At 39.6% G+C, this 25611-nt stretch overlaps 1 protein-coding gene across 11 annotated transcripts in view; it reads left to right on the top strand.

Annotated features, from left to right (window-relative positions):
- Positions 1-25611, top strand: part of CDCP1 (CUB domain containing protein 1) — a 171158-nt gene that overhangs the window by 115039 nt on the left and 30508 nt on the right. For 10 of the 11 annotated variants that reach the window (XM_070727354.1, XM_070727356.1, XM_070727355.1 and 7 more), the window contains 2 exons: positions 15724-16086; positions 17556-17649. In XM_070727354.1, the coding sequence (XP_070583455.1) occupies positions 15724-16086; positions 17556-17649 (457 nt within the window). Of the gene's footprint in view, positions 1-15723; positions 16087-17555; positions 17650-19583; positions 19628-25611 lie in introns of those variants that run through there. The other variant, XM_070727359.1, reaches the window with a different exon arrangement.

The raw sequence follows: 25611 nt of genomic DNA, 5'->3' as shown, positions 1-25611 counted from the left end.
CTCGTATGTTGAGGTTCCACTGTATATATAAAAGAAAAACCGCTAATGGCAATATCACAGTTCGGAGAGCTTTCCCATCAGGAAGCTAATTGGCGTTTACATTGACATCTATTTTTAGGATACCAAAGGAAAAAATGAACAAAAATAGCGGAGTTGTAAAGTTCAGTAAATCGAAAAGAGAGAGAAAAAGATTGTCCAAAAACTCATGTTTAATAATGTGGATCTATTTGTTTTAGTCACCTATTGCTCTCGTTGAATCATGTATGCTCTCGTTAGTTCTCGTTAGTTCTCGTTACTTACGGCAAGTTCTTAAGTTACGGCAATTTCTTAGATTTACCAGAGTTTTACAGAGTGTTCTCCTTAAAGGGGTCGCAATCAGCATAGGACAAGAGAAAAAAAAAAACAGCAAAAGCCGGGAAGGAGGGAGAAATCAAGATCCACGTAATATAATATAATTTTTGAGTTTACCTGTAGTCTAGATGTCGATTGTCTCAGAAATTATAAAAAAAGAGCTGTACAAAAAAGGGGAGAGAAGAGTCAAAAAAAGTAAAAACAAACGTCAAAAAGGGAGAGCGGAAAAATAATAGCTGGGTTTTCCTGTTGCTGGTGGACTCACGCAGATGTTTGAAGTTGTAATCTTTCCGATCTCACATTTAGGCTCCGATCCGTATTTTTAACGCGCTGACAACTTAATCTTGTAGGAGGCTTTCTTGTTCTGTCTTATTTTGGAACTTCTTAATATTGAGGTCGATCTTGTTTCTTATTATTATTTTGGCTGTCACTCTCTGATCCACTGGTCTGCGCCAACTCTCTTGCGTTGTCTCCTTCCTGGTGTCTTAAGGGGTTGCCATGTCTTCGGGCCGTAGTGCTGCCACACCGGCTTCTTTCCCATCGAATTTAGTGAGATCTAGCCACAGAAAGTGGGGTTTGCGCACACCCACACCTTCCTGGAGTATTCCACCTTTATCGCTCACCTCTCCAGGATTTGCGATGGCTCTGAAGGAGCCCCCCAAACAAAAAATCTCAGAATCAAGTGGAGCAGTATCTCCCTTAACTCTGCTTCACCATGGCCCCCTCCTCACCAGCATTTCTGCCACAGTTTCTTTGCCTGTTTCCTGTCTGGATATACAGAGCTACGCAGCAGGACTTGACAAGATACCAGATTTTATACAAAGAAATAAAAAAGACACTTTTGTAGAAAAGTGTAGAAAACAGTTTTACTCTCCAGTGCAATCAAAATATCTTCTGTCTTAGTCTTCTATTTACAGGAATAAACTTTGCTTTAACTATATGCAGTAAAGCTTACTTATATGTAGATACTAAACCAATCCAGGTTTCTACGTATCAATAGTACAGATCTAATTTAATTCTTAACCCATGCTCAAAATTGATCCAGCCAGCCAACTAACAGTTGAACATTACCAACAACAACAGCCAACATAAACAGTCAACAATCATTGTAAAGTTGCTTTGCATTGTATACTGCTTTGGCCCAATCAGTTTGCAATTTACACCCTATGATTCAGCATTCATTATTGTGTAATATGCTTACACCTTTCTTTTAACTTACATGGTAACATAATGGAATATCACCTAGGATTGAGCTAATCCTTAGCACCCACCCCTCCATTGTTATAACACTCATTTGTTTTACCATTTTACAATGTTTTACATCTGGTAAGGGTTTTGTTAATCCATTGGCTGCATTACATTCTGATTCAATATAATATAACTTTAACATTCAATTTTTCACCATTTGTTGAACATTCTGAAATTTTACTGCGATATATTTAGTCCTCACTTTCGTACATTCTGCTTCTGCAAGCTAAATACATATTTGTGAATTTTTAAACACTGGTATGGGCTTTTCAATGCTTTCTTCAAAATCTTTCAGCAATTGATCAATCCAAATAACTTCAGAGCAAACTTTGGACAGTGCTGCATATTCCGCCTCTGCTGTTGACAAACTGATTGATGTCTGCTTTTTTGACTTCCATGTTATTAATACATTCTCATACAATATAATGAAACCCATATATGATTTACGATCAGTTAAATTAGAAAATGAACTATCAACCATACATTACATAGTGTTATTTTGCTTTGTCTGCAGTCCCCTTTAAAATCCCTCTTTTTAATCCCTGCCAATCTTTTACAGTCAGTTGTGATACTTTTCTACTTAGCACCCTGATTGCATAGGATATATCGGGTCTGGTAAAATTGGTTATATCAAACATACTACCAACCACTGATCTGTAAAAAACTTGGTTGACTAAACATTTCATTACATTCTTGCTTGTTGAAATCCACAACCATTGGAGTTTTAACTACTTTTGCATTAACCATGTTAAGGTTTTCTATTATTTCTTGAGTCTTCTTACATTGATTCAATACAAAATACTTTCCTTCTATGGTTTGCACATCTATGCCTAGATAGTATTTTAAATATCCCAAATCCTTAAGGAGTATTCAACTCCTTAAACACTCCTCGATTATACAGTCACTTTTTGCACAAATGCAAATACCATCAACATAAACAATTGTTATGACATGATTGTCTTCTTTACCTTTGTTATATACACAGGTATGAGCTATACTTCGTGTAAAATCCATTTCTTCCAATCTTGCATTCAAACTTAACGTTGCCATTCAGCATCACTTTAAATCTGTATACTCATCCTGATAGTTGTACCAGGTATTACCTGAAGCAGTAAATGCAACTGTGTTTAACAATTGTCAACCCCAAGGGGGGAGATTGTTAGCACATGGTACATAATGGTATTTGTGGTTGCCATGTATGTTAAACTACAAATTGTAGTTTGTATTTTTAGAGTTGCAATATCTCTTTAAGGACTTTGGCTGGCTAGCCATAAGAGGGCGCCAGCACTCTCTCCTGTCAGTGACGCATTCACCTTTTTGCTTTTTACCTGGGAAGCCGCCTGGCGGTTTTAAAAGGTCACAGCCAGGCTGGGAGGCTTCCCAGCAACCTCCCGAACCCCGAACCCGGAAGTTGTCGTTACTGGCTATATCACATATCCACACTCTTCCTTAATCTCTGCTCAGCGTATGTTTCGTAGCCTAGTTGCACCAAGACATACCAACAAGATCCCGGATAAGAAGAGCCTTGTTTACAACTGACCTGGCATTGAGTAGCAGCAGCCTTAGTCCAGGGCCCGGATTACACTCATCGCCAGCGCCCCAGGTTGAGTCCATGGGGCTGGAACAAGGGATTGCTTTCAAGCAGCGTTCCTCATTCCCCTGAAATGGCCTGCCCCATGTCTCCCACCATATCTTCTGGCCCTCTTCCACCCCAGAGGCAAGTTCCCCCATCCCTCCTACCTCTACATCACCAGGCAAACTAACCCAGTCCTTCATTCCATGCATCTCATACATACCTTCCATTCGATCCCAGACATCCATCATTAAAATACCCCACAATAAATTTATTTATTTATTTATTTATTAATCAGATTTGTATGCCGCCCCTCTCCGCAAACTCGGGGTGGCTCACAGCAATAATAATACAATGTAAACAAATCTAATATTTAAGTTAATTTTAAAAACCCCAATTTAAAAACCAATCATACATACTAGCATACCATGCATAAATTTTATAAGCCTAGGGGGAGGGAAAGTGTCAATTCCCCCATGCCTGACGACAGAGGTGGGTTTTAAGGAGCTTACAAAAGGCTAGGAGGGTGGGGGCAACTCTGATATCTGGGGGGAGTTGGTTCCAAAGGGTTGGGGCCGCCACAGAGAAGGCTCTTCCCCTGGGTCCCGCCAAACGACATTGTTTAGTTGACGGGACCCGGAGAAGGCCAACTCTGTGGGACCTAACTAGTCGCTGGGATTCGTGCGGCAGAAGGCGGTCCCGGAGATATTCTGGTCCAGTGCCATGAAGGGCTTTATAGGTCATAACCAACACTTTGAATTGTGACTGGAAACTGATCGGCAACCAATGCAGACTGCGGAGTGTTGGTGTGACATGGGCATATTTAGGAAAGCCCATGATAGCTCTTGCAGCTGCATTCTGCACGATCTGAAGTTTCCGAACACTTTTCAAAGGTAGCCCCATGTAGAGAGCCTCGAGATGATGAGGGCATGAGTGACTGTGAGCAGTGACTCCCGGTCCAAATATGGCCGCAACTGGTGCACCAGGCGAACCTGGGCAAACGCCCCCCTCGCCACAGCTGAAAGATGTTTTTCTAATGTGAGCTGTGGATCGAGGAGGACGCCCAAGTTACGAATCCTCTCTGAGGGGGTTAGTGATCCCCCCTCCCAGGGTGATGGACGGACAGATGGAATTGTCCTTGGGAGGCAAAACCCACAGCCAAATTAGTTTAAAAATGTATAAAAACTTTTTAAAATGGCCAATTGTTGAAATTGAGCTGAGACAAATATCAATTAATATAAAAATCAGTTCTTTTAAACTTGCTACCTCTGTCAGTCTGGAATTTTCTCACTTTTCAATTAAACTGTTTTTCAATCATTGTTATCTATTCTTTGAATTTCTGGAATGCTTCACTCTTACATTTTAACAAAATACAATATGTATACCTTGTGTAATTGTCCACCAACGTGAATACATATTTCGCAACCTCTTGGCTTTGCCTGGATGGGCCTGACAGATCACCATGTACTAATTCAAAAGGATACTCTGTTACTAAATTTTGGAACTGGATATCTTTTAACTTTAACTTTCTGACAAACCATACATTCCAAATAATTATTACATTTTTTCACATCCAATTCACATGTTTCAGACATTTTCCTCAATGCCCCAAAATTAATATGTCCCAGTATCCTATGTAAACAGTGAATACAATTATTATGCATACTTTCATTTTTATACATATCATGTATCCTGTATCATCTTAGTCATTCATGACATACAATCTATCCTTTACAGTTCCTTCAGCACACACAATACAATTTTTTATAATTTTACAAATTTTTCATAAAAATTAACCATCAGCTGTTAATCTCCTTACATTCAATAAACATTTTTTTTCCTTTGGAACGCAAAGTACATTGTTTACATTTGTATTCAAACAGGAAATAAATGCAGACTCAACTAATTGTACATTAGAAGTTGTTCCATCCGCTAGCGTTACATGTTTTAACCCAGATGCTTTTAAACCATCATTGTTTAACAAAGTCTCACAATTCACAATGTGCTCTGAACAAGCCAAATCAAGAATCCAAATTGCCTTGCTCTGTTTCCTCCTTGCTGACACCGTGTAGGCTGCATCTTTATTCACTTTGACTCCACCGACACCCTCCTTCTTGGCTTTAAACAGTGGTATGCTTTTAGTCGGACAATTCTTTGCAATGTGTCCTCTGTTTCCACAACAGTAGCAACAGATAACAGCCTTCTCATCTTTAATTACACTGTTTAACTGACTTTCCTTATCACATTGCCTTTGCGTTGCACAATCCAACAACTTTGAAGGTAGAAAGTCTAAATTCAAACATGTTTCTGGAATACTTTGCAAGGTTAAGATAAATGGTTCCCAACTCTTATCTAAAGAAGATAACAGGATATATATCTTCTGCTTACCTGGAAATGTCAGAATACAGCTTTCCAACTCTGCAAACAAACATTTTACTTTATTTACGTGTTCACTAACACACCTGTTTGGCTGCAGTTTCAAATTGTATAATTGTTTCATTAAGATGACTTTTGCTCTAGCCGTTTCCCTTTGAAACAGTCCCTTTAATCTTTACCAAATTTCACAGACATTTTCCATCAGTCTTAAATTTACAAGTTTAGTGTCTTTCAGAATTAACATTAACGTGGCTTTGGCTTTATCATTCAAAATTCTTTGAGCTTGATCCCCATCTACAGGTGGTGTTGCAGCAATGTCCCATAACCCTTCTCTTACTAACAAGCTTTGTACCTTTAAGCTCCAAGTATGGTAATTGTTTCCATTTGGCTTCTCAAAAGTTAAACTGCCTGCTGAGAATGCCATGTTTATTGTTTATTCTTTTGCTACCAGAAGCCTAATTCAACACAGTTTTAATCTCTCATAGTAACTGCTTCTTCTTTCCTAACTGATTACTAATCTTGGTTATTCTAATCCTGGCTACACCAGTACTGGTTACTTCAGCTCTGGTTCTGCCATTCTTGGCTATCCTAGTTCTGGCAGTCTCTGGCTACTTCAGCCTTGACTTGTCTCTGGACCCATAACTTGTCCAGATATACAGAGCTACGCAGCTGGACATGACAAGATACCAGATTTTATAGTGTGGCAATTTATAAACCAGTGCAGAGAAATAATGAAGACATTTTTCTAGAAAACAGTAGTAAAACCACCCTGAATCTTCGGACAGGGGCGGCATACAAATCTAATAAATCTAATCTAATCTAAACAGTTTTACTCTTCAGTGCAATCAAAATATCTTCTGTCTTAATCTTCTATTTACAGGAACAAACTTTGCTTTAACTATATGCAGTAAAGCTTACTTAAATATAGATACTAAACCAATCCAGGTTTCTTCGTATCAACATTATAGCTCTAACTCAATACTTAAAACTCAATGCTCAAAACTGCTCTAGCCAGCCAACTAACAACATTACCAACAACAACAGCCAACATAAACAGCCAACAATCATTGTAAAGTTGCTTTGCATTTTATAATGCTCTGGCCCAATCAGATTGCAATTTACACCTTATGACTCGGCATTCGTTACTGTTTAACATGCTTACATCCTTCTTTTACTTTATATGGTAACATAATGGAATATCACCTAGGATTGAGCTAATTCTTGACATTTCCAATGCTCCAAAAGAGGAGATATGAGAGCAAAGGGACAAGTGTGCCCTGTTCAGCTTCCACTAGACTTAGGTCATCTTTGCAAAAAAACCCTTGCTGCTGAAAACAAAACCCAGGGTGGGCATGCCAGCCCCTTCCAGACTCCATTCTAATTGGCAAAGGCTTTTTTCAAAGGCTTGCAGAAGCCTAGAGGGAGATTGCAGACCTCTAGGCTCTGATTGCATTTGCAAAAACCCTTGCTGCTGAAAACAGCCCGGGAAGGATATGCCCACCATCTTGGGCTCTGTTCTTGCTGGCAAAAACTTTTTCCAAATACAAATGGAGCTTAGAAGGATATAATCTTCCTCAAGGCTTTGGCAAGCCTTTGCAAAACTTAGCCAGAAAGAACAGAGCCCAGGAGGGGCCAATGCCTTTCTCATTGGCCCCATTTTCTGTGGGCAAGAGCTTTTTGCAAAGACAATTAGAGCCTAGTATTAGATTGCAAGCTGAGCAGGACACATGCATCTCGCTCTCCCTCTGCTCTCACCACTCCACTTTTGGAGCACCAGAAGTGGCAGAGAGGAGATAGCTCTCTAGATCTTTGCAAGAAGTGAGGGAGCAATTGTGGGAAACATGAGGTATCTCAGTGTGTCAGGGGAGTCCTTGGATGGCTTGTTTCACCAGTAGCCCTCCCCCTTGATCTTCCACACCCTGAGATACCTCATGCAGTTAATGACCAATGGGTTAGATTACTGAATGCATGGGTGAAAGCAAGGAGTTTTCATGTATATTTATTTATGTATGTATTTATTCGATTTCTATGCTGCCCCTCTCCTAGGACTCGGGGCGGCACACAACATATAATACACTATACAAAATCTTGAATCCAATTAATTAAGAATCTAATCCCCCCACCCAAAAAAGCATATAAAACAATCATTCCATTCACTCAACATTCTCTCAACACATTCATTGACCGGGGGCAAAGATCTAATGACCCCAGGCCTGGTGGCATAAATGAGTTTTCAGACTCTTATGGAAGGCGAGGAGGGTGGGGGCAGTACGAATGTCTGGGGGGAACTGATTCTAGAGGGCCAGCCCCCCCCAGAGAAGGCTCTCCCCCCTAAGTCCTGCCAAACAACATTGTCTAGTTGACAGAACCTGGAGAAGACCGACTCTGTGGGACATGATCAGTCACTGGGATTCATGTGGCAGAAGTCGGTCTCAGGTGTTCTTGTTCCATGCCACGTAGGGCTTTTTAGGTCATACCCAACACTTTGAATTGAGTCTGGAAACCAATTGGCAGACAATGCAAACTGCAGAGTGTTGGAGAGATATGTACGTGTCTGGGCAACCCATAACTGCTTGTGTGGCTGCGTTTTGCAGAATTTGAAGTTTCCGAATGCTTTTCAAAGGTAGCCACATATAGAGAGCATTGCAATAATTGAACCTCGAGGTGATAAGAGCATGAGTGAGCATGAGCAAAAACTCCCTATCTTGGTAGGGCCGCAACTGGTGCACCAACCTAACCTGGGCAAACGCCCCCCTCTCCACAGCTGAAAGATGATGTTCTAAAGTAAGCTGTAGATTGAGGAGGATGTCCACGTTGCAGACCCTCTCTGAAGGGGTCAAAAGTCCCTTCCACCAAGGTGATGGATGGACAGATGGAATTGTCCTTGGGAGGCAGTACCCACAGCCACTCTGTCTTATCGGGGTTAAGTTTGAGCACTTCCACTGCTTCACTGAGTGGACACGAGGTGGAGATGTATAACTGGGTGTCATCAGTGTACTGATGACAACTCAAAACTGTGTCCTTGGACAATCTCACCAAGAGATTTAATGTAGATATTAAACAACAGGGAGGAGAGGACTGACCTCTGAGGAACTCCAGAAAGGAGAGACCTAGGTGTTGACCTCTGACCCCCCACTAACACCGACTGCGACCAACCGGAGAGGTAGGAGGAGAATCACCACAGAATGATGCCTCCCACTCCCAGTTCCTTCAGTTGGCGCTGAAGGATAGCATGGTCAATGGTATCGAAAGCTGCTGAGAGGTCAAGGAGCACCAGGATAGAGGATAAACCCCCATCCTTGGTTCCCCCGAGATCATCCATCAGAGTGAGCAAAACAGTTTCTGCGCTGTAGCCAGGCCTGAATCCTGACTGTTGAGGACCTAGATAATCGGCTTCATTCAAGGGCTGCTGCAGCTGGAGCGACCCCACCTTCTCAACAACCTTCCCCATAAAGGGAAGGTTGGAGACAGGACGATAGTTGTTAGATACAGCTGGGTCCAGGGAAGGCTTCTTGAGGAGAGGATGCACAAGGGCCTCCTTGTAGGGAGCCAGGAAGGACCCCTCCCTCAATGAAGCATTGGTAATCTCCTGGACCTACCTCCGTGTCACTTCCCTGCTGGCCGAAATCAGCCAGGAGGGACATGGGTCCAATAAGCAGGTGGTGGAACTCACAGCTCCAATGGCCTTGTCCACTTCATCAGGTGTTATCAGGTCAAACTCTCTCCAAACAGATGGACTAGGACAAGCCCCTGTCACCTTGACTGACTCGCTGTCAGCTGACATTGCATTCCAATTGGAATCAAGGTCAGTCCGGATATGAGTGATTTTATCTGCGGAAAACTTATTAAGGGCCTCAGCACTACCCTGCAAGGGTTTGTCAACTCCCCACTGGTTAAGGAGGGAGCGAGTCACTCTAAACAGGGCACCTGGGCGGGATTCCGCAGATGCAATCAGGCTGACATTGTATGCATATCTTGTCGACTTGATCTTTGTAAATCTCCACATGAGCTTTTACAAGTCAGATTCGGTCAGATTCGGATCTACTTTTCCTCCTGCGGTTCTCTAGACATCTCTTCTGTGTCTCATTCTCCAGAGTTCCTCAGTGAACCAAGGAGATTTACAGGGTCTACGGCCACAAAGAGGTCACAAAGGCACAATTTGATCTAGAGCCTCTGTTACAGCTGTATTCCAGGCTGCAGCAAAAGACTCTGCTGAACTGTGTACATGCGAATCTAGGAAAACCCCAAACGCTGTTTGAAAACCTTCTGGATCCATCAGGCATCTGGGGCGGAACCTCCTAATTGATCCTGCCTCCCTGTAGGGGAGGTTTTGGAGCCTTAAAATCTGTTCTGCTTTCAGGCTAAGGCAACTAATAGTTGAAATAAATGATTGCTAAATGCATATATTTGTAAAATACAACAACAACTTTATTCTCTTTCCTCTTCTTCCCCTCAATCATCTTTTGCATTCAGTGCCTTCTTTTCTCATCTCTAGTTTTAGCATTAAAGTAAAGTAACTTGAAAGTCATATAAAAACATTCCACAAGTCATTCTAAAATTTATGGGCTAATCAGTGTTAATCCATAGTCATAAAAGCAGGCAATAAATTCACACAATGTATAGCTTACACTAGGAGCTGGTTAGAGAAGCCCTCATTTTGAAGTGGCAAGATTGACGACTCAGCTTTCTCTTCCACTCACAACCGGACGTAAGGAAATTAATTAACCAGTTCCTCCCCTTCTTATATTTTTTCCCTAACACTTGTTCTCTTCTCTGCAAGCATCTGAAGTAAGGGTTAACCCACCTGACATCTTCTTCGCTAGAACTGGAATGCATCTGCACGTCATCTGCCTCCTCCCTTTCTGTCTGTAAATCAGGCCCTCCTACCAATTCATAATTGCTTTCCCCTTCGGAATCCGAAAAATCTGCAGGCTGAACGGAAGTATACACAACAAAATACAGCCACAGCAGAAAATGATCTGACCATGGCAAATGCAAGATGTCTTAGCCCCTTAGTTTCAGATCATTGCTCAACTATTCTGAGAGGAATACCATATTGGGAATGTGTCCCGCTTCATGATTCGGACCCTGAACTATATGGGTCAGGTCCATGGTTGCCATGGTGGCCATAAACTCCTGCACCAACCCAGAGGATTTGCCAAGCAGTGGCAGATTAAAATCCCCCAAGACAATAAGTCTGGGTAATTCCAGTGCCAGCCCAGCTAACTCCTTAAATAGCACAGGTAGGGCTGTTGACATGTAGCTGAGAGGCAGGTACATGAGCAACAAGCCCACCTGTACCCCTAGGTTCACAAAGAGGGACTTACAACCTGATATCTCAGGAGCAGCAGGCCTGCATAGGTTGATGGTCTACTTGGCTATAATAGCCATTCCCCCCCCTTTCCATGGGGTCACTGCTGGTGCCACACCTGAAGCATGGCTGGTCACATTTCAGAGAGAGGAACACCTCCCTTTGGACCCACCTGGGTCTCAGTCACACATGCCAGGTCAACTGACCTGGCATTAAGTAGCAGCAGTCTGAGCCCAGGGTCTGGATTTTGCTTGTCACCAATCCCCCGAGTTGAGTTCATGGGGTGGAATGAGGGATTGCTTTTAAGCAGCAATCCCTTATTCCCCGGGAGCGGCCTACCCTATGTCTCCCACCACATCTGCCTCTCCCCAGCACAACCGGGATATTCCAGCCCTCTACCACCCCAGAGAAAGGGTCCCCCACTCCTCTCACCTCTGGGCCACCAGAAAAACTGGTCCGTCTATTTATCCCATTCATCCCAAACATCCTACCTTTCCATCCATTCATCCATCTCTAAAATTGTACTTAATATAATTAAAATTACAATAATAAAAATATATGTTCACTAAAACCCTCAAACATTCTCTATCAATTCTCTATCCATTCATGCACAACCTTTCATCCCTAAAAATTACCCCCCAATAATTATCTAAAATAGCAGCAATAGAAACATTAAATATAAACATATAAAACATTATAAATCACAATTATTATAAATCACAATTATTAAGAATAGGACAGGATCTCAAAAAAGGCCTTCTGAGCCAGACAATATGAGTCATTTCAACGAATTCTTGGTTTATGAATGTATTTGGCAAGGGACATTGTGATATTTCTTGCTTACATGCAATATATAAATTTTCTTGGATTTTATCATGCCTTTCTAAACTGAGAATCAAATGTAGTGCTCTTTTCTATCATTTGTTTTCTGTATTATTACACCAAAATTAATTTAGTATTTTAAGATATGAGAATTGGATTCTATCACAATATAGAATACTTAATTAGTGCTTGGAATAACATACTATAATGGAAACAAGAGCCATATAGATGGGTAACAGTTCTAAGCTATGTCCAACTATTCTGTTGGGAATGTACACATTAAGGAGCTATTTAAAAAGCAGCCTTGCCTAAATACTTAAAGCCTAGCTAATTCATCTTTAATTCTAGCTTGCAACATGTTTTATAATTGGTTTTTGGAATAATGTGTTTTTTTTGTTTCTGTATTTTGTTCTTCTCCTGAAAAGCTTGGAGCAGAGTATAGTGCCTCTCTACAATAACCTATTAATTAGCCTGAGCATATCAATCGTCCAAGACATTCATTTCTTTAGTTCTCCAAATTCTCAGCTATGAATGTCTTAGAAGACTGAAAATTAAATTTAAAACAGTAAGCTAAAGGAAAAATATGTATGTTATCCATCAACTTTAACACAATAGGTACCAATGCAAAGAGCATTTTGGTATATTACAATTACTCTATAATGTTTGAACAGTGATATATTTCATTATTTTTAAACATATGTACTGTATATTGCAAGCCTAACATTCTTTTGCATAAAAATCAGATGATTCTAGGAAGATACTTGATTGTGGATTTTTGGTTTCATTTTTTAATCTGTTCTTATAAAAGTGATATGTTAAGACTACTCCATTGAAAATTCACAATTTATTAAATTGAAATCATCATCATCCAGAAAGGATTGATGGTAGCCCTTTTGAAGGAGACTATTATTTGATTAGAGAAAGTAAAGCAAAAGTTTTCTAGCTCTGCAAAGTTCCATTCCATAAAGCAAATTTCATAAAATTGGTAAGATGGCATAAAATAGAGAAAGGCACCAAAAAAGAAGCAAGCCTTTGATTACTACCAGTATAATCCTGATGACCTATATTGGTAATCAAATACCACAGAGAATAGGTCAATCATCACAGAAGCCATTACAAAACAAGATGCTCAGGTAAGTTTTCAAATAGAAGATATTAAACAGACAGGTAGCATGTACTGTATGATGTGATCAGTAAGAGCTATGGAGTTCTAATCAATCATTATCTGAATAACTTATGTAGGGTGCCTGTAGCTCTGGGCTTAATAATAATAATAATAATAATAATAATAATAATAATAATAATGATTAACAACAACAACAACAAACCACAACAGAGTTGGAAGGGACCTTGGAGGCCTTCTAGTCCATCCCCCTGCTTAGGCAGGAAACCCTATACTACTTCAGACAGATGGTTATCCAACATCTGCTTAAAAACTTCCAATGTTGGGGCATTCACAACTTCTGGAGGCAAGGTGTTCCACTGATCAACCATTCTGACTTTCAGGAAATTTCTCCTTAATTCTAAGTTAATTCTCTTCTTGTTTAGTTTCCACCCATTGCTTCTTGTTCTACCTTCAGGTACTTTGGAGAATAGGTTGACTCCTTCTTCTTTGTGTCAACCCCTGAAATACTGGAATACTGCTATCATGTCTACCCTGGTTCTTCTTTTCATTAGAATAGAATAGAATTCTTGATTGGCCAAGTGTGATTGGATACACAAGGAATTTGTCTTGGTGCCTATGCTCTCAGTGTACATAAAAGAAAATATAGTCCTAAGTGGGAGGAAAAGGATGATAAGAATGATGAGAAAAAACTATTAGAAATAGAAGTGCAGACTTAGTAAAAAGTTTGACAGTGTTGAGGGAATTATTTGTTTAGTAGAGTGATGGCGTTCAGGGAAAAACTGTTCTTGTGTCCAGTTGTCTTGGTGTGCAGTGCTCTGTAGTGACGTTTTGAGAGTAGGAGTTGAAACAGTTTGTGTTCAGGATGTGAAGGGTCAGTAAATATTTTCACCATCCTCTTTTTGACTCATGTAGTATACAGGTCCTCAATGGAAGGCAGGTTGGCAGCAATTGTTTTTCCTGCAGTTCTGATTATCCTCTGAAGTCTGTGTCGGTCTTGTTGGGTTGCAGAACCAAACTAGACAGTTATAGAGATGCAGATGACAGACTCAATGATTCCTCTGTAGAACTGTATCAGCAGCTCCGTGGGCAGTTTGAGCTTCCTGAGTTGGTGCAGAAAGAACATTCTTTGTTGTGCTTTTTGATATTAGGTGATCATTTTAGGTCTCAAGATATGATAGAACCTAGAAATTTGAAGGTTTCTACTGTTGATACTGTGTTGTCTAGTATTGTGAGAGGTGGAAGGATGGAAGTGTTTCTCCTAAAGTCTACCACAATTTCTACGGTTTTGAATGTGTTCAAGTCTACAAAGAGGACCCTAACGTAGGTCATTGGAGATTCAAGATGTTGTAGGTTGTAGTGTAGAGCCATATTAACAGCATCATCTGTCGATCTATTTGCTTGGTATGCAAATTGCAGGGGTCTAACAGTAGATCCATGATGGTTTTCAAGTGGAACATCATTATCCTTTCAAAGGTTTTTATAACTACAGATGTTAGAGCAACTGGTCTGTAGTCATTCAGTTCCTTGATGAAGGGCTTCTTTGGCACTGGGATGATAGTAGAGTGTTTGAAGCAGGAAGAGACATAGCACAACTCTAGTGATTTGTTGAAGATTTGGGTGTAGGTGGGGGCCAATTGGTCAGCACAGACTTTTAAGCAAGAAGGAGTTATCTTGTCTGGGCCTGGTGCTTTTCCAGACTTCTGTCTCTGAAATAGATCTTCCACTTTCTTTTCTGTGGTCACTAGGGGTTGTAAACTAACCATGTCCAGTTCCTGCAACCATTTTTCATATGTTTTAACCTCCAGTCTCCTAACCATATTTGTTGCTCTTCTCTGCACTTTTTCTACTGTCTCAATATCCTTTTTGCATCATGGTGACCAAAACTGAATGCAGTATTTCAAGTGTGGCCTTACCAAGGCCTTATAAAGTGGTATTAACACTTCACATGATCTTGATTCTATCCCTCTGTTATTACAGTCTATAATGTGTTGGCTTTTTTGGCAGCTGCTGCACACTGCTGGCTCATATTTAAATGGTTGTCCACTAGGACTCCAAGATCCATCTTGCAGTTATTACTGTTGAGCAATGTATCACATATACTGTACATATTGTTTTTCTTGCCTAAGTGTAGAATCTTACTTTTTTCACCATTGAATTTCATTTTGTTAGATAGTTCCCATTGTTCAAGTTTGTCAAGATCCTTCTGTATTTTGCACCTATGTTCTGGTATGTTGGCTACTCCTGTCAGTTTGGTATCATCTGCAAATTTGATAAGTTCCCCATCTATCCACTCATCCAAGTCATTGATGAAGATGTTGAAGAGTACTGGGCCAAAAAAAGAGCCTTGGAGTACTCCACCACATACATCCCTCCATGTAGATGTGGTTCCATTGAGCACTACACTTTGAGTAGTTAACCAATTTTGAATCCATCTGGAGGTGTTGTTGTCCATCCCACATTTTCCTACCTGATTACTGTAAGATTGATTGTTATTAGTAGTAGTAGTATTATAGAATGACAGTTTCTTTTTTTTGTAATAAAGTTTTTATTAATTTTTAAAAAATATAACCAAAAACATATATACATCTACACATTTACAAAACATTAAAAAAAGAAAAATACAAACAAAAACAAAAAATAATGATAATAATAATAATATTAATTAATTAATTAATTAATTAAATACAATGGACAATATTAACAATGACAACAATAAACAAGTAACAAAATGTATAATTTATATCCTCTTGTGAGGAGGAAAAAATAAACAATCTCTTCTAGCATCAAATTATTTCCTGGTAAAAATCAGTTTATGTCTTATTGATTACTGTAAGACAACAGCTGTCATTTTTAAGCAACTGTGTTGTCTCAGATTATGTTGTAGGAATAAACAATATTTTTTTCCCTTCCCTACAGAAGATTGCATTTTCACCCTTAGTCCGGATCCAAAGACCAAGGTTTATGTACAGACTCCTAATTGGCTGGAAGGCCTCCTTTCCTTTATGTCAGTGTATTGGAATATCAGTGTCCCACCAAAGCAAGTTGCACAGCTGACATTCTTAAATGAAAGGATGGGCATAACATGTGAAAAGAGTAGGGCTTATATCTACATTAAAGAACAGAGTACAAAAGCAGTAGAAACTGTGTGCCGTGATGATAATGTACTCCCCAAGACTTTGAATTTGAGACAGCATTTTTGGATTAATATCACTAATTGTAAACCATCTGCCAAGCAACAACTGAGTTTGCAATTCTTGGTGACATTTCAGAAAAATTCAGGTAAGTTATATTCACATTGTTTTACAACCATGTTTTCTATGAATTTCGTACAAAGAAGGAACTATTCTGCATTAATGAATCTTTTGAACCTACTAACCCAGGCCAGTAGACACCCACCCTTTAGCCTAAGGTTTAAAAACAAAGTGAGACATGAATCAATACAATGTCTCTTATTTTATGTATCGTTCTTCTTAACATTGGTATTTCTTTAGCACAATGTAATTGTAAATTGAAGCAATTAAAATGCTGTTGATCATGGGAGTTCACAAATGAGCAAGGTATCAGGTAACCTCTTCCAATCTCCTGTGAAGAGTTTCTTTGAAAAGAGACAGTATTATATACATTTTTTTCCCTGCTGCATAATTTTTTATGACTCCTGTTTATTTGTTTTTTCCTTCTCTTTTTTCAACATCTTCATCATCCCTCCCTTTCATCTTACCACCTGTTCTGTCTGGGTTCTCCCAGACGTCAACACCAACTAAAAGGAGTAGCCAGACACGCTGGTAAAAAGCAAAGTCATTTTATATCTTTGAAAACAAACACAGATAACAAAAACTGTTCTTACAAACTGGAATGCTATGAAGCTTCACAGAAGAGTCACGACGGCCAGACAATACAACAGGCTTCTTGCTGGCACACACACCACTGTAGATAATAAAGCCCACGCCTCCCCCAAGTTTTCAGCCTTCGAGGCCACAAGCCAGAATCAGAGACGCCAAGGATCGAAGCAAGGTCACAGGACTCCCAAAAGATAACTCTCCACAATACAGGAAGGGCGGGCCTGCCTTTTCAACCTTTCTGAGGAGAACCACACCCAAACCCAGCTGTTGCCTATTAGGGATGGAAATACCTGGCTAATTGTCCCCTTCGTTGTGCTGCCCTTCTCTGCCTCATATCGATGATGGCTTGTGCGTTCTCATCTAAGGATTCCAGGCTACTCGCTGGGGAGAGCTCCCCCCCGGGAGTCTCAGGCTGTTCTCCCTCCTCCTCGTCCTGACATTCCTCTTCCCCGTCTGCCTGGTCCTCCTCCTCCTCCTGTTCCTCCCCCTCTGAGCATGGATCCGGCAGAGTTCCAGCCATTCCCTGAGGAGCCTCAGGCTGAATCACAACACCACCCAGCTATTAACTGCTGGAAAAACAGTACATATCTCCCCAGTCTGTGAATTGTTTGTGTATTTCAAGTTGATCTTTATTTCCCTCTTTCCATCTCTCTATAAACAGGCATGTAATCAACAATATTTTAAATCTGGCTTTTAATTAGTCAATATGTTAAATTTAAACATCTTGAAGATGTTTTATTCAAGACATGGAAGGTGACACTGGAGAGGAAGTACCTGTGTAACTCATCTCTTTCCAAGCCCCTTTGATCTTCTGCATGAGGAGTCTTTGAGTTGTTTTGGAAGGAACAAAAGCCTTTTCCTCTTACTTTGAATCATCCTGAATGTTTTTTCCTCTTCATCTTTGCACAGATGTGACCATCATAATTGGTGTGGTGGCTGGCGGGATGGGAGTTCTAGCTGTTATTGGGCTCCTCATCTGCTGTATTAAGAAAAAGAGAAAAAGGTATGTCTATTATATTCTGGTGCCCTTTTTCATTGAAATTAAAACAAACATGTTTTTTTTTTTGTCAAATTAGTGGGCTGTAGTCAAACAATGCATTAGTGGTATTTACCATCTGAAATTCTTTTGAAAGAGGGGTTGCATCTGTGGCAGTAATATCATCTCTCTGTTGGAATGAAAGACAAATACAGTGCTACTTCTATTTATGAACTTAATTCGTTCTGTGACCAGGTTCATAGGTAGAAAGGTCCGTAAGTAGAAGCAATTTTTCCCATAGGAATCAACGTAAAAGCAAATAATGCATACAAACCCATTAGGAATATCCAAACTTTAAGGCTTAAAAAAAAAGCAGCGGGCGGACAAAGTGAAGGCTAATGCAGTGGAGACGGACAGCGAGGAGAAGCAAGAAATGGAGGTCATAATGAAGGCTAACACCACCCCAAATCGCTCCAAAAATGACCCCTCCAGCTGCTTCCTATGCTGCCCCAAATCGGTCCCAAAATCACCCCTCCAAAAGCTTCCTACACCACCCCAAATCGCTCCCAAAATCACCTGTCCAAAAGCTTTCTTTGCTGCCCAAATCGGCTTCAAAATCACCCCTCCAGCCGCTTCCTATGCCACCCTAAATCACTCCCAAAATCATCTATCCCACCCCAAATCGAAGGATTGAAGACAGGCAGCAATGAGAATTGAGGCACTTTGAAAGGAGAGGTGGTTTTGGAAGACTTTGGAAGCAATTTGGGGTGGCAGAGGAAGCTTTTGGAGGGGAGAATTTGGAGGCGATTTAGGGTGGCATAGGAAGCGTTTGGAGGGGTAATTTTGGCGGTGATTTGGGGTGCAAATGAAGCTTTTGGAAGGGTGATTTTGGAAGCAATTTGGGGGTGGCGTAAGAAGCGTTTGGAAGGGTGATTTTGGAAGCGATTTGGGGCAGCATAGGAAGCATCTGGAGGGGTGATTTTGGCAATGAAATGGGTAAAGGAAGCAGTAGGGTAGGGGTGATTTTGGCAACTGGATGGGTTGGCTGTGTGGAGCAGAGGAAGCAGAGGGCTAGAGGAGAAAGTGGCAGTGAAATGGGGCAGCTGCAGAGAGCTTCTCTGATGTGCACCATTTTTGCCGCTGCTCGCAGCAGCAGCAGCAGCAGCCAAGAGAGAAGTGAGTGTTCGTCAGTAGAAAATGGTTTGTGAGTAGAGGCAAAAAAATATTGAACACATGCTTTGTATCTCGAAAAGTTCATTGGTAGAGGCTTTTGTAAGTAGAAGTACTGCTGTACTTCCCATTGCAGGAAGAAAACTTCACAATACTCTCAGAAATAGCTGTTTCAGGAGCTAAATGGAAAATTGCCTGGGAAAAGCGAGTAGAAAAGATTCTTCTATCTCTAGTTTTTCCCATCATCATTACTCTCCCTCCAATCCCAGGTCAATGAGCTCATGGGAAAGAAACACAAATCCCTGCTAAGCTTTTTTCTTGCCATTAATTGCACGACAATTTGGCATCAATGGGAAAGCTAAGGGAAAAGAGAAGTCATGCCAGAAATTTCAGATGGGTTGCAGGTAAACTTGAAAAGAATGTCTGAAGCAGGAGAGTAAAGGATGCTAGATTTCATCCTATATGCAGGGATGTCATAATAAAGGAGTAAAGGATGCTAGATTTCATCCCGTATGCAGGGATGTCATAATAAAAGTTGTGTACCTGAATCAGGGCTGTTTTGGGTTATTACAAGGTCTGAAGTAGATTCTCAAATTCCATGACCACTACACAGTATCTAAGGCTGTCATCTGATGCAGAATATTCTGAAAGTAGCATCTTTGATGATAAAGTATAGCAATAATTTAAAAACCAGTAAATTGTACATTGGACTAATTTTGACACTCCATGTCTTCCTCCTTATTTTCCTTATTTTCTCTTTCTGTTGCTTTTGTGTTTCTCTCTGAAGATAGATAGTTTTAGCCTCCAGTCCCCTAATCATCTTTGTTGCTCTTCTCTGCACTTTATCTAGAGCAGAGGTGTCAAACTCAATTTCATTGAGAGCCACATCAGCATTGTGTTTGGACTTGCTGTGGTGGGTGTGGCCAGCTCGACATCACTCATGTCGGGGGTGCCTGCGGTAGCCCAAGTGTTCTGCCAGTGAAAACCTGGTCACAAGCTCTGTTTCTGGCTGCAATAGCCTCCTGCAACTTTCTACCAGTAAAACAGATTGGGTGGGCTGCCCACAGCCCTCACAGGCTCCATTTTTTACTGCAACCTTTTGCCAGTGAAAACAGAGCTCAAAAGGGTCACATGCAGCCCTCCCATGCTCCATTTTATTGGCAGAGATACCGCAGGCCAGTACTTTGCTGTTTCCTGGGCAGTCCTGAAGGCCAGATCTAAGCACCTCATGGGCTGAATCTGCCCCCCAGGCCTTGTGTTTGACATTTCTAATCTAGAGTATCAATATCTTTTTTATAGTGTGGTGACCGAAACTGGATGCAATATTCTATGTGTGGTCTTACTAAGGCTTTACAGAATGATATTAATACCTCACATTGCTAGATTACATTAATATTACAGTTAGAAGAGACCCACCTCGCTAAAGCAGGAGTTCCTACACCACTAAGTGAACGTTTGTAAATTGAGGACTACTTATACTTGTTTCATGCTTGTGTGTGTGTGTGTGTGTATGTGTAAAAGCCACTTTGCAAAGTTAGTGACTCCCAAATTCAGAAAGGTGATCTTGATTGTGTCCCTCTGTTAATCCAACTTATGATTGCATTGGCTTTTTTGGCTACCACTGCACACTGTTGGCTTATATTTAATAAGTTGTCCACTAACACTCCAAAATCCCTCTCATGGTTGCTGCTCACGGTTTCACCCAGAATTTTGGTTTTTCAGAAAATATTTTTTTACTTTTTCACTCCAATCACATGTACAAAATAAAATACCACCAATTTTGAATTACATTACAATGAATTAAAAAATGAAATAAAAAATACTACAAATAGAAATGTCACATGACCTGAAAATCTTTTCAGTTAACATGAATGGTCTGAACAACCCCAGGAAAAGAAATCAAATATTGACTAAACTCAAGAAACAAAGAGCACAAATAAATGTTCTACAGGAAGTCCACATTAAGAAATCAAATAGAAAACTACTTAATAAATCAAAATTAGGGAAACTTTATACTAGTTTAGCAAATCAAAAAAAGAGTACAAAAGCAGTAGAAACTGTGTGCCGTGATGATAATGTACTCCCCAAGACTTTGAATTTGAGACAGCATTTTTGGATTAATATCACTAATTGTAAACCATCTGCCAAGCATCAACTGAGTTTGCAATTCTTGGTGACATTTCAAAAAAATTCAGGTAAGTTATATTCACATTGTTTCACAACCATGTTTTCTATGAATTTCGTACAAAGAAGGAACTATTCTGCATTAATGAATCTTTTGAACCTACTAACCCAGGCAAACTAGACACCCACCCTTTTGCCTAAGGTTTAAAAACAAAGTAAGATATGAATCAATACAATGTCTCTTATTTTATGTATCGTTCTTCTTAACATGGATAATCCATCCATAATGCTTCCTCCTTTACATTTGGCATCTGAACAAAAATAATTACTCAAATTTCTCACATAACATTAAAAAGCTATTAGCTAATACACTTTTCAGGGTGTTTCTATTCTAATCACGAATTAATTAGGCCATAGTGCTTCAATTTTCTCCATATATCCTTAATATAAATTTTTGTGTATATTTCTTAGCCCTACTTTTATAATAAATGCCCTTTAATAGAAGAAAAAGCAAAAATGCCCAGTCAAATGCACTAATTCTTAATTTTTATCTAACCTTGACAGGGATCAAGATTATATCATTTCAAAGGGGGAAAATCTAAATAATGTGTCACATGTGTCACCATGAACCAAATTAACAAACCTAATTAATAATAGTTCCTTTTAAAAGATAAATTAAAAAACAGAAAAAAATTTAAAAGGGAAGAAAGAAAGAAAGAAAGAAAAAAGGAAAAGAAGAGAAAAGAAAAAGAAAAAATCTTTCTCCTTTTTCTTTCATACATTCCTTATGGAACCCAATATAGTCATCGTACCCTATGGAATTTTATGGTTCAAAAATAACCCAATAAAATCCTCCAACCCACTCTAATTCATATCACTGTAAACCCAGAGAAATGATAAAATAATCATTTCCTATTCCATTTATATCATTATAAACCCAGTGGAATCATCATACCCTACTCTAATTGTACTGCTGCATACCCAGCAGAATCATCTTGCCCAACGCATCTGCCCTATGCTTTACTGAAACCTGGCTAAACGAGGAAATTGATGATAACAGTATGCATTTACCGGGCTTTCAAATGTTTCGGGGTGATCGGAATGCAGAATTATCAGGAAAAAAAAGGGGAGGAGGCTTATGTATATATATCAACAACAGCTGGTCTCAAGACATCACCATTATAAAAAAATTCTGTGATGAAAACTTGGAGTCTTTAATCATTAATTGCAAACCCTTTTATTCTCCTCGTGAGATTCATTCCTTCTTAATTTCTACAATTTACATCCCTCCCCAAGCATCTGTACAAAAGGCACTAAAAACCCTAGCTGATCAGATTATGGAGGCTGAAGCCAAATACCCTGATTCACTGGCCATTATTTTGGGAGATTTTAACAAGGCAAACTTAAGAGATGAGCTACCAAAATACTTTCAACATGTAAATTGTCCCACCAGAGGCAATAATATCTTAGACCATTGTTACACAGCTGTAAAAAATGCATATAGAGCTTTACCAAGAGCAGCTGTGGGTCATTCTGATCATTGCATGATTCACCTTGTACCTGCTTACAAACAAAGATTTAAAGCCACAAAACCAATAATTAAATCAGTGAGGACTTGGACTGAGGAAGCAAAGTTAAATAAAGCTACAGGCTTGCTTTGACTGCACAGACTGGAATATTTTTAAAGACACCTCTGCAGATCTAGATGAACTCACAGATATTGTAACATCATATGTCAGCTTCTGTGAAGACCTATGTGTACCAACCAGGAACTTGAAAATATACAGTAACAATAAACCTTGGTTCACAGCCAAACTCAAGCAGTTACGTCATTCCAAAGAGGAAGCCTACAGAAAAGGTGATAGAATGCTGTACAATCAGGCCAGAAATATATTAACAAGGGAGATCAGAGCAGCAAAAAGGAACTACTCTGAAAAGCTAAAGAATCAATTCTCAACAAATGAACCAGCAAACATGTGGTAAACTCTCAAAAACATCACCTGTTACAGCAAACCACCTTTCCAGGCTGAAGGAGATCAGCAATTGGCAGATGACCTGAATGTGTTCTACTGCAGGTTTGAAAAGAAACCTCAACCACTTATGTGCACAACCTCCATCCCAGACACACCAACAACAGCTAAATCTTCTACAATTGAACCCATCCCATTGTGTTTACAACCCCTAGTGATCACAGAAAAGGAAGTGAAAGATCTATTTCTCAGACAGAAGCCTGGAAAAGCACCAGGCCCAGACAAGATAACTCCTTCTTGCTTAAAAGTCTGTGCTGACCAATTGGCCCCCATCTTCACCCAAATCTTCAACAAATCACTAGAGTTGCGCTATGTTCCTTCCTGCTTCAAACGCTCGACTATCATCCCAGTGCCAAAGAAGCCCTCCATCAAGGAACTGAATGACTACAGACCAGTTGCTCTAACATCTGTAGTTATGAAAACCTTTGAAAGGCTAGTGATGTTGCATTTGAAAGCCATCACGGATCCACTGTTAGACCCCCTGCAATTTGCATACCGAGCAAATAGATCAACAGATGATGCTATTAATTTGGCTCTACACTACATCCTTCAACATCTTGAATCTCCAATGACCTACGCCAGGGTCCTCTTTGTGGACTTCAGTTCAGCATTCAATACCATCATACCGGACATTCTCTTAACCAAACTAAATCAGCTAGCGGTACCTGAACACACTTGTAAGTGGATCACAAGCTTCCTAACAGACAGGAAGCAGCAGGTGAAGCTAGGAAAAATCACATCAGATATATGTACAATTAGCACAGGTGCCCCCCAAGGCTGTGTACTTTCACCACTTCTCTTCTCTTTATACACTAATGACTGCATCTCATACGATCCATCTGTTAAACTACTGAAGTTTGCAGATGATACAACAGTGATTGGACTCATTCGAGACAATGATGAATCTGCATACAGACGGGAAGTTGAACAACTATCCTTGTGGTGTGACCAGAACAATCTAGAACTGAACACACTCAAAACTGTAGAAATGGTGGTAGACTTTAAGAGAAACCCTTCCACCCTTCCACCTCTCACAATACTAGACAACACAGTATCAACTGTAGAGACCTTCAAATTTCTAGGTTCTATCATATCTCAAGACCTAAAATGGTCACCTAACATCAAAAACATCATCAAAAAAGCACAACAAAGAATGTTCTTTCTGCGCCAGCTCAGGAAGCTCAAACTGCCCAAGGAGCTGCTGATTCAGTTCTATAGAGGAATCATTGAGTCTGTCATCTGCACCTCTATAACTGTCTGGTTTGGTGCTGCAACCCAACAGGACCGACACAGACTTCAGAGGATAATCAGAATTGCAGAAAAAATCAATTGCTGCCAATCTGCCTTCCATTGAGGACCTGTATACTGCACGAGTCAAAAAGAGGGCGGGTAAAATATTTACTGACCCCTCACATCCTGGACACAAATTGTTTCAACTCCTACCCTCAAAACATCGCTACAGAGCACTGCACACCAAGACAACTAGACACAAGAACAGTTTTTTCCCGAACGCCATCACTCTACTAAACAAATAATTCCCTCAACACTGTCAGACTTTCTACTAAATCTGCACTTCTATTCTACTAGTTTTCCTCATCATTCCTATCACCCATTTCCTCCCATGTTGACTGTATGACTGTAACTTGTTGCGTATATCCTAAGTTTTTTATTAATATTGCTTCTTCATTGCTTATTTGACCCCTATGACAATCATTAAGTGTTGTACCACATGATTCTTGACAAATGTATATTTTATTTTATGTACGTTGAGAGCATATGCACCAAGACAAATTCCTTGTGTGTCCAATCACACTTGGCCAATAAAATTCTATTCTATTCTATTCTATTCTACTCTAATTGTATCACTGTAAGCCAGGTAGAATCATCGTGCCCTATTTTTAAAAAGTCACTGTAAACCTAGTGGAATCATCACGCCCTAATCTAAAAAGAATCACTGTAAACCCAGTGGAATGATCATACCCTATTCTAATTATATAACAGTAAACCCAGTGGAATCATCATGCCCTATTCTATAGAAAATACTGTAAACTCAAAGGGATCCTCCTATCTAGACCCTTTTATAGGACAATAAACCCATTAAAAACTTCATGCCTTAATCTAATTTAAACCACTGTAATCCCTATAGAAACATTGTACCCTCTCTATATCAAAATAATTTATAATCTTTTATAAACTTATAAAAAGTTATAACTAATTTATAAGTATAATATGTAATCCACATATTTTACTTAAATTCTGTATTTCTATAAATTCTATAATCCATATTTCACCCTATCATTATTTCCTTTTATTTAAAAAACAAAAATAATCCAATATAATCATCTTGTTTTCTGTTTCCATAAATCTATATCATAATTCATCCACGTGTGTAATTTCCATAATCTTTGCTTATCCTTAATTAAACCCTCTTAGCTATAAAATTCATTTTCATTATTTTTTTTCCTTCCACCCTTCTACAAATATTTAAGATAATAGAGTTATTAAACATCCAAAATAAGCATAACCATTTTCTATTTTCAATATTCTACTATTTCATTGTTCCAATATTTACCCATAAAAATAATTTTAGAAATCTTAAAATATCTTGATTAAACATTATTACATATACAACTCAATTAATACTTTTTCATCTTTCAAATTGATT

This window comes from Erythrolamprus reginae, chromosome Z, assembly GCF_031021105.1.
Source record: "Erythrolamprus reginae isolate rEryReg1 chromosome Z, rEryReg1.hap1, whole genome shotgun sequence".
NCBI lineage: Eukaryota > Metazoa > Chordata > Lepidosauria > Squamata > Dipsadidae > Erythrolamprus > Erythrolamprus reginae.
Note: the sequence above shows the minus strand (reverse complement) of the source record. Positions and strands in the feature narration are given on the sequence as shown.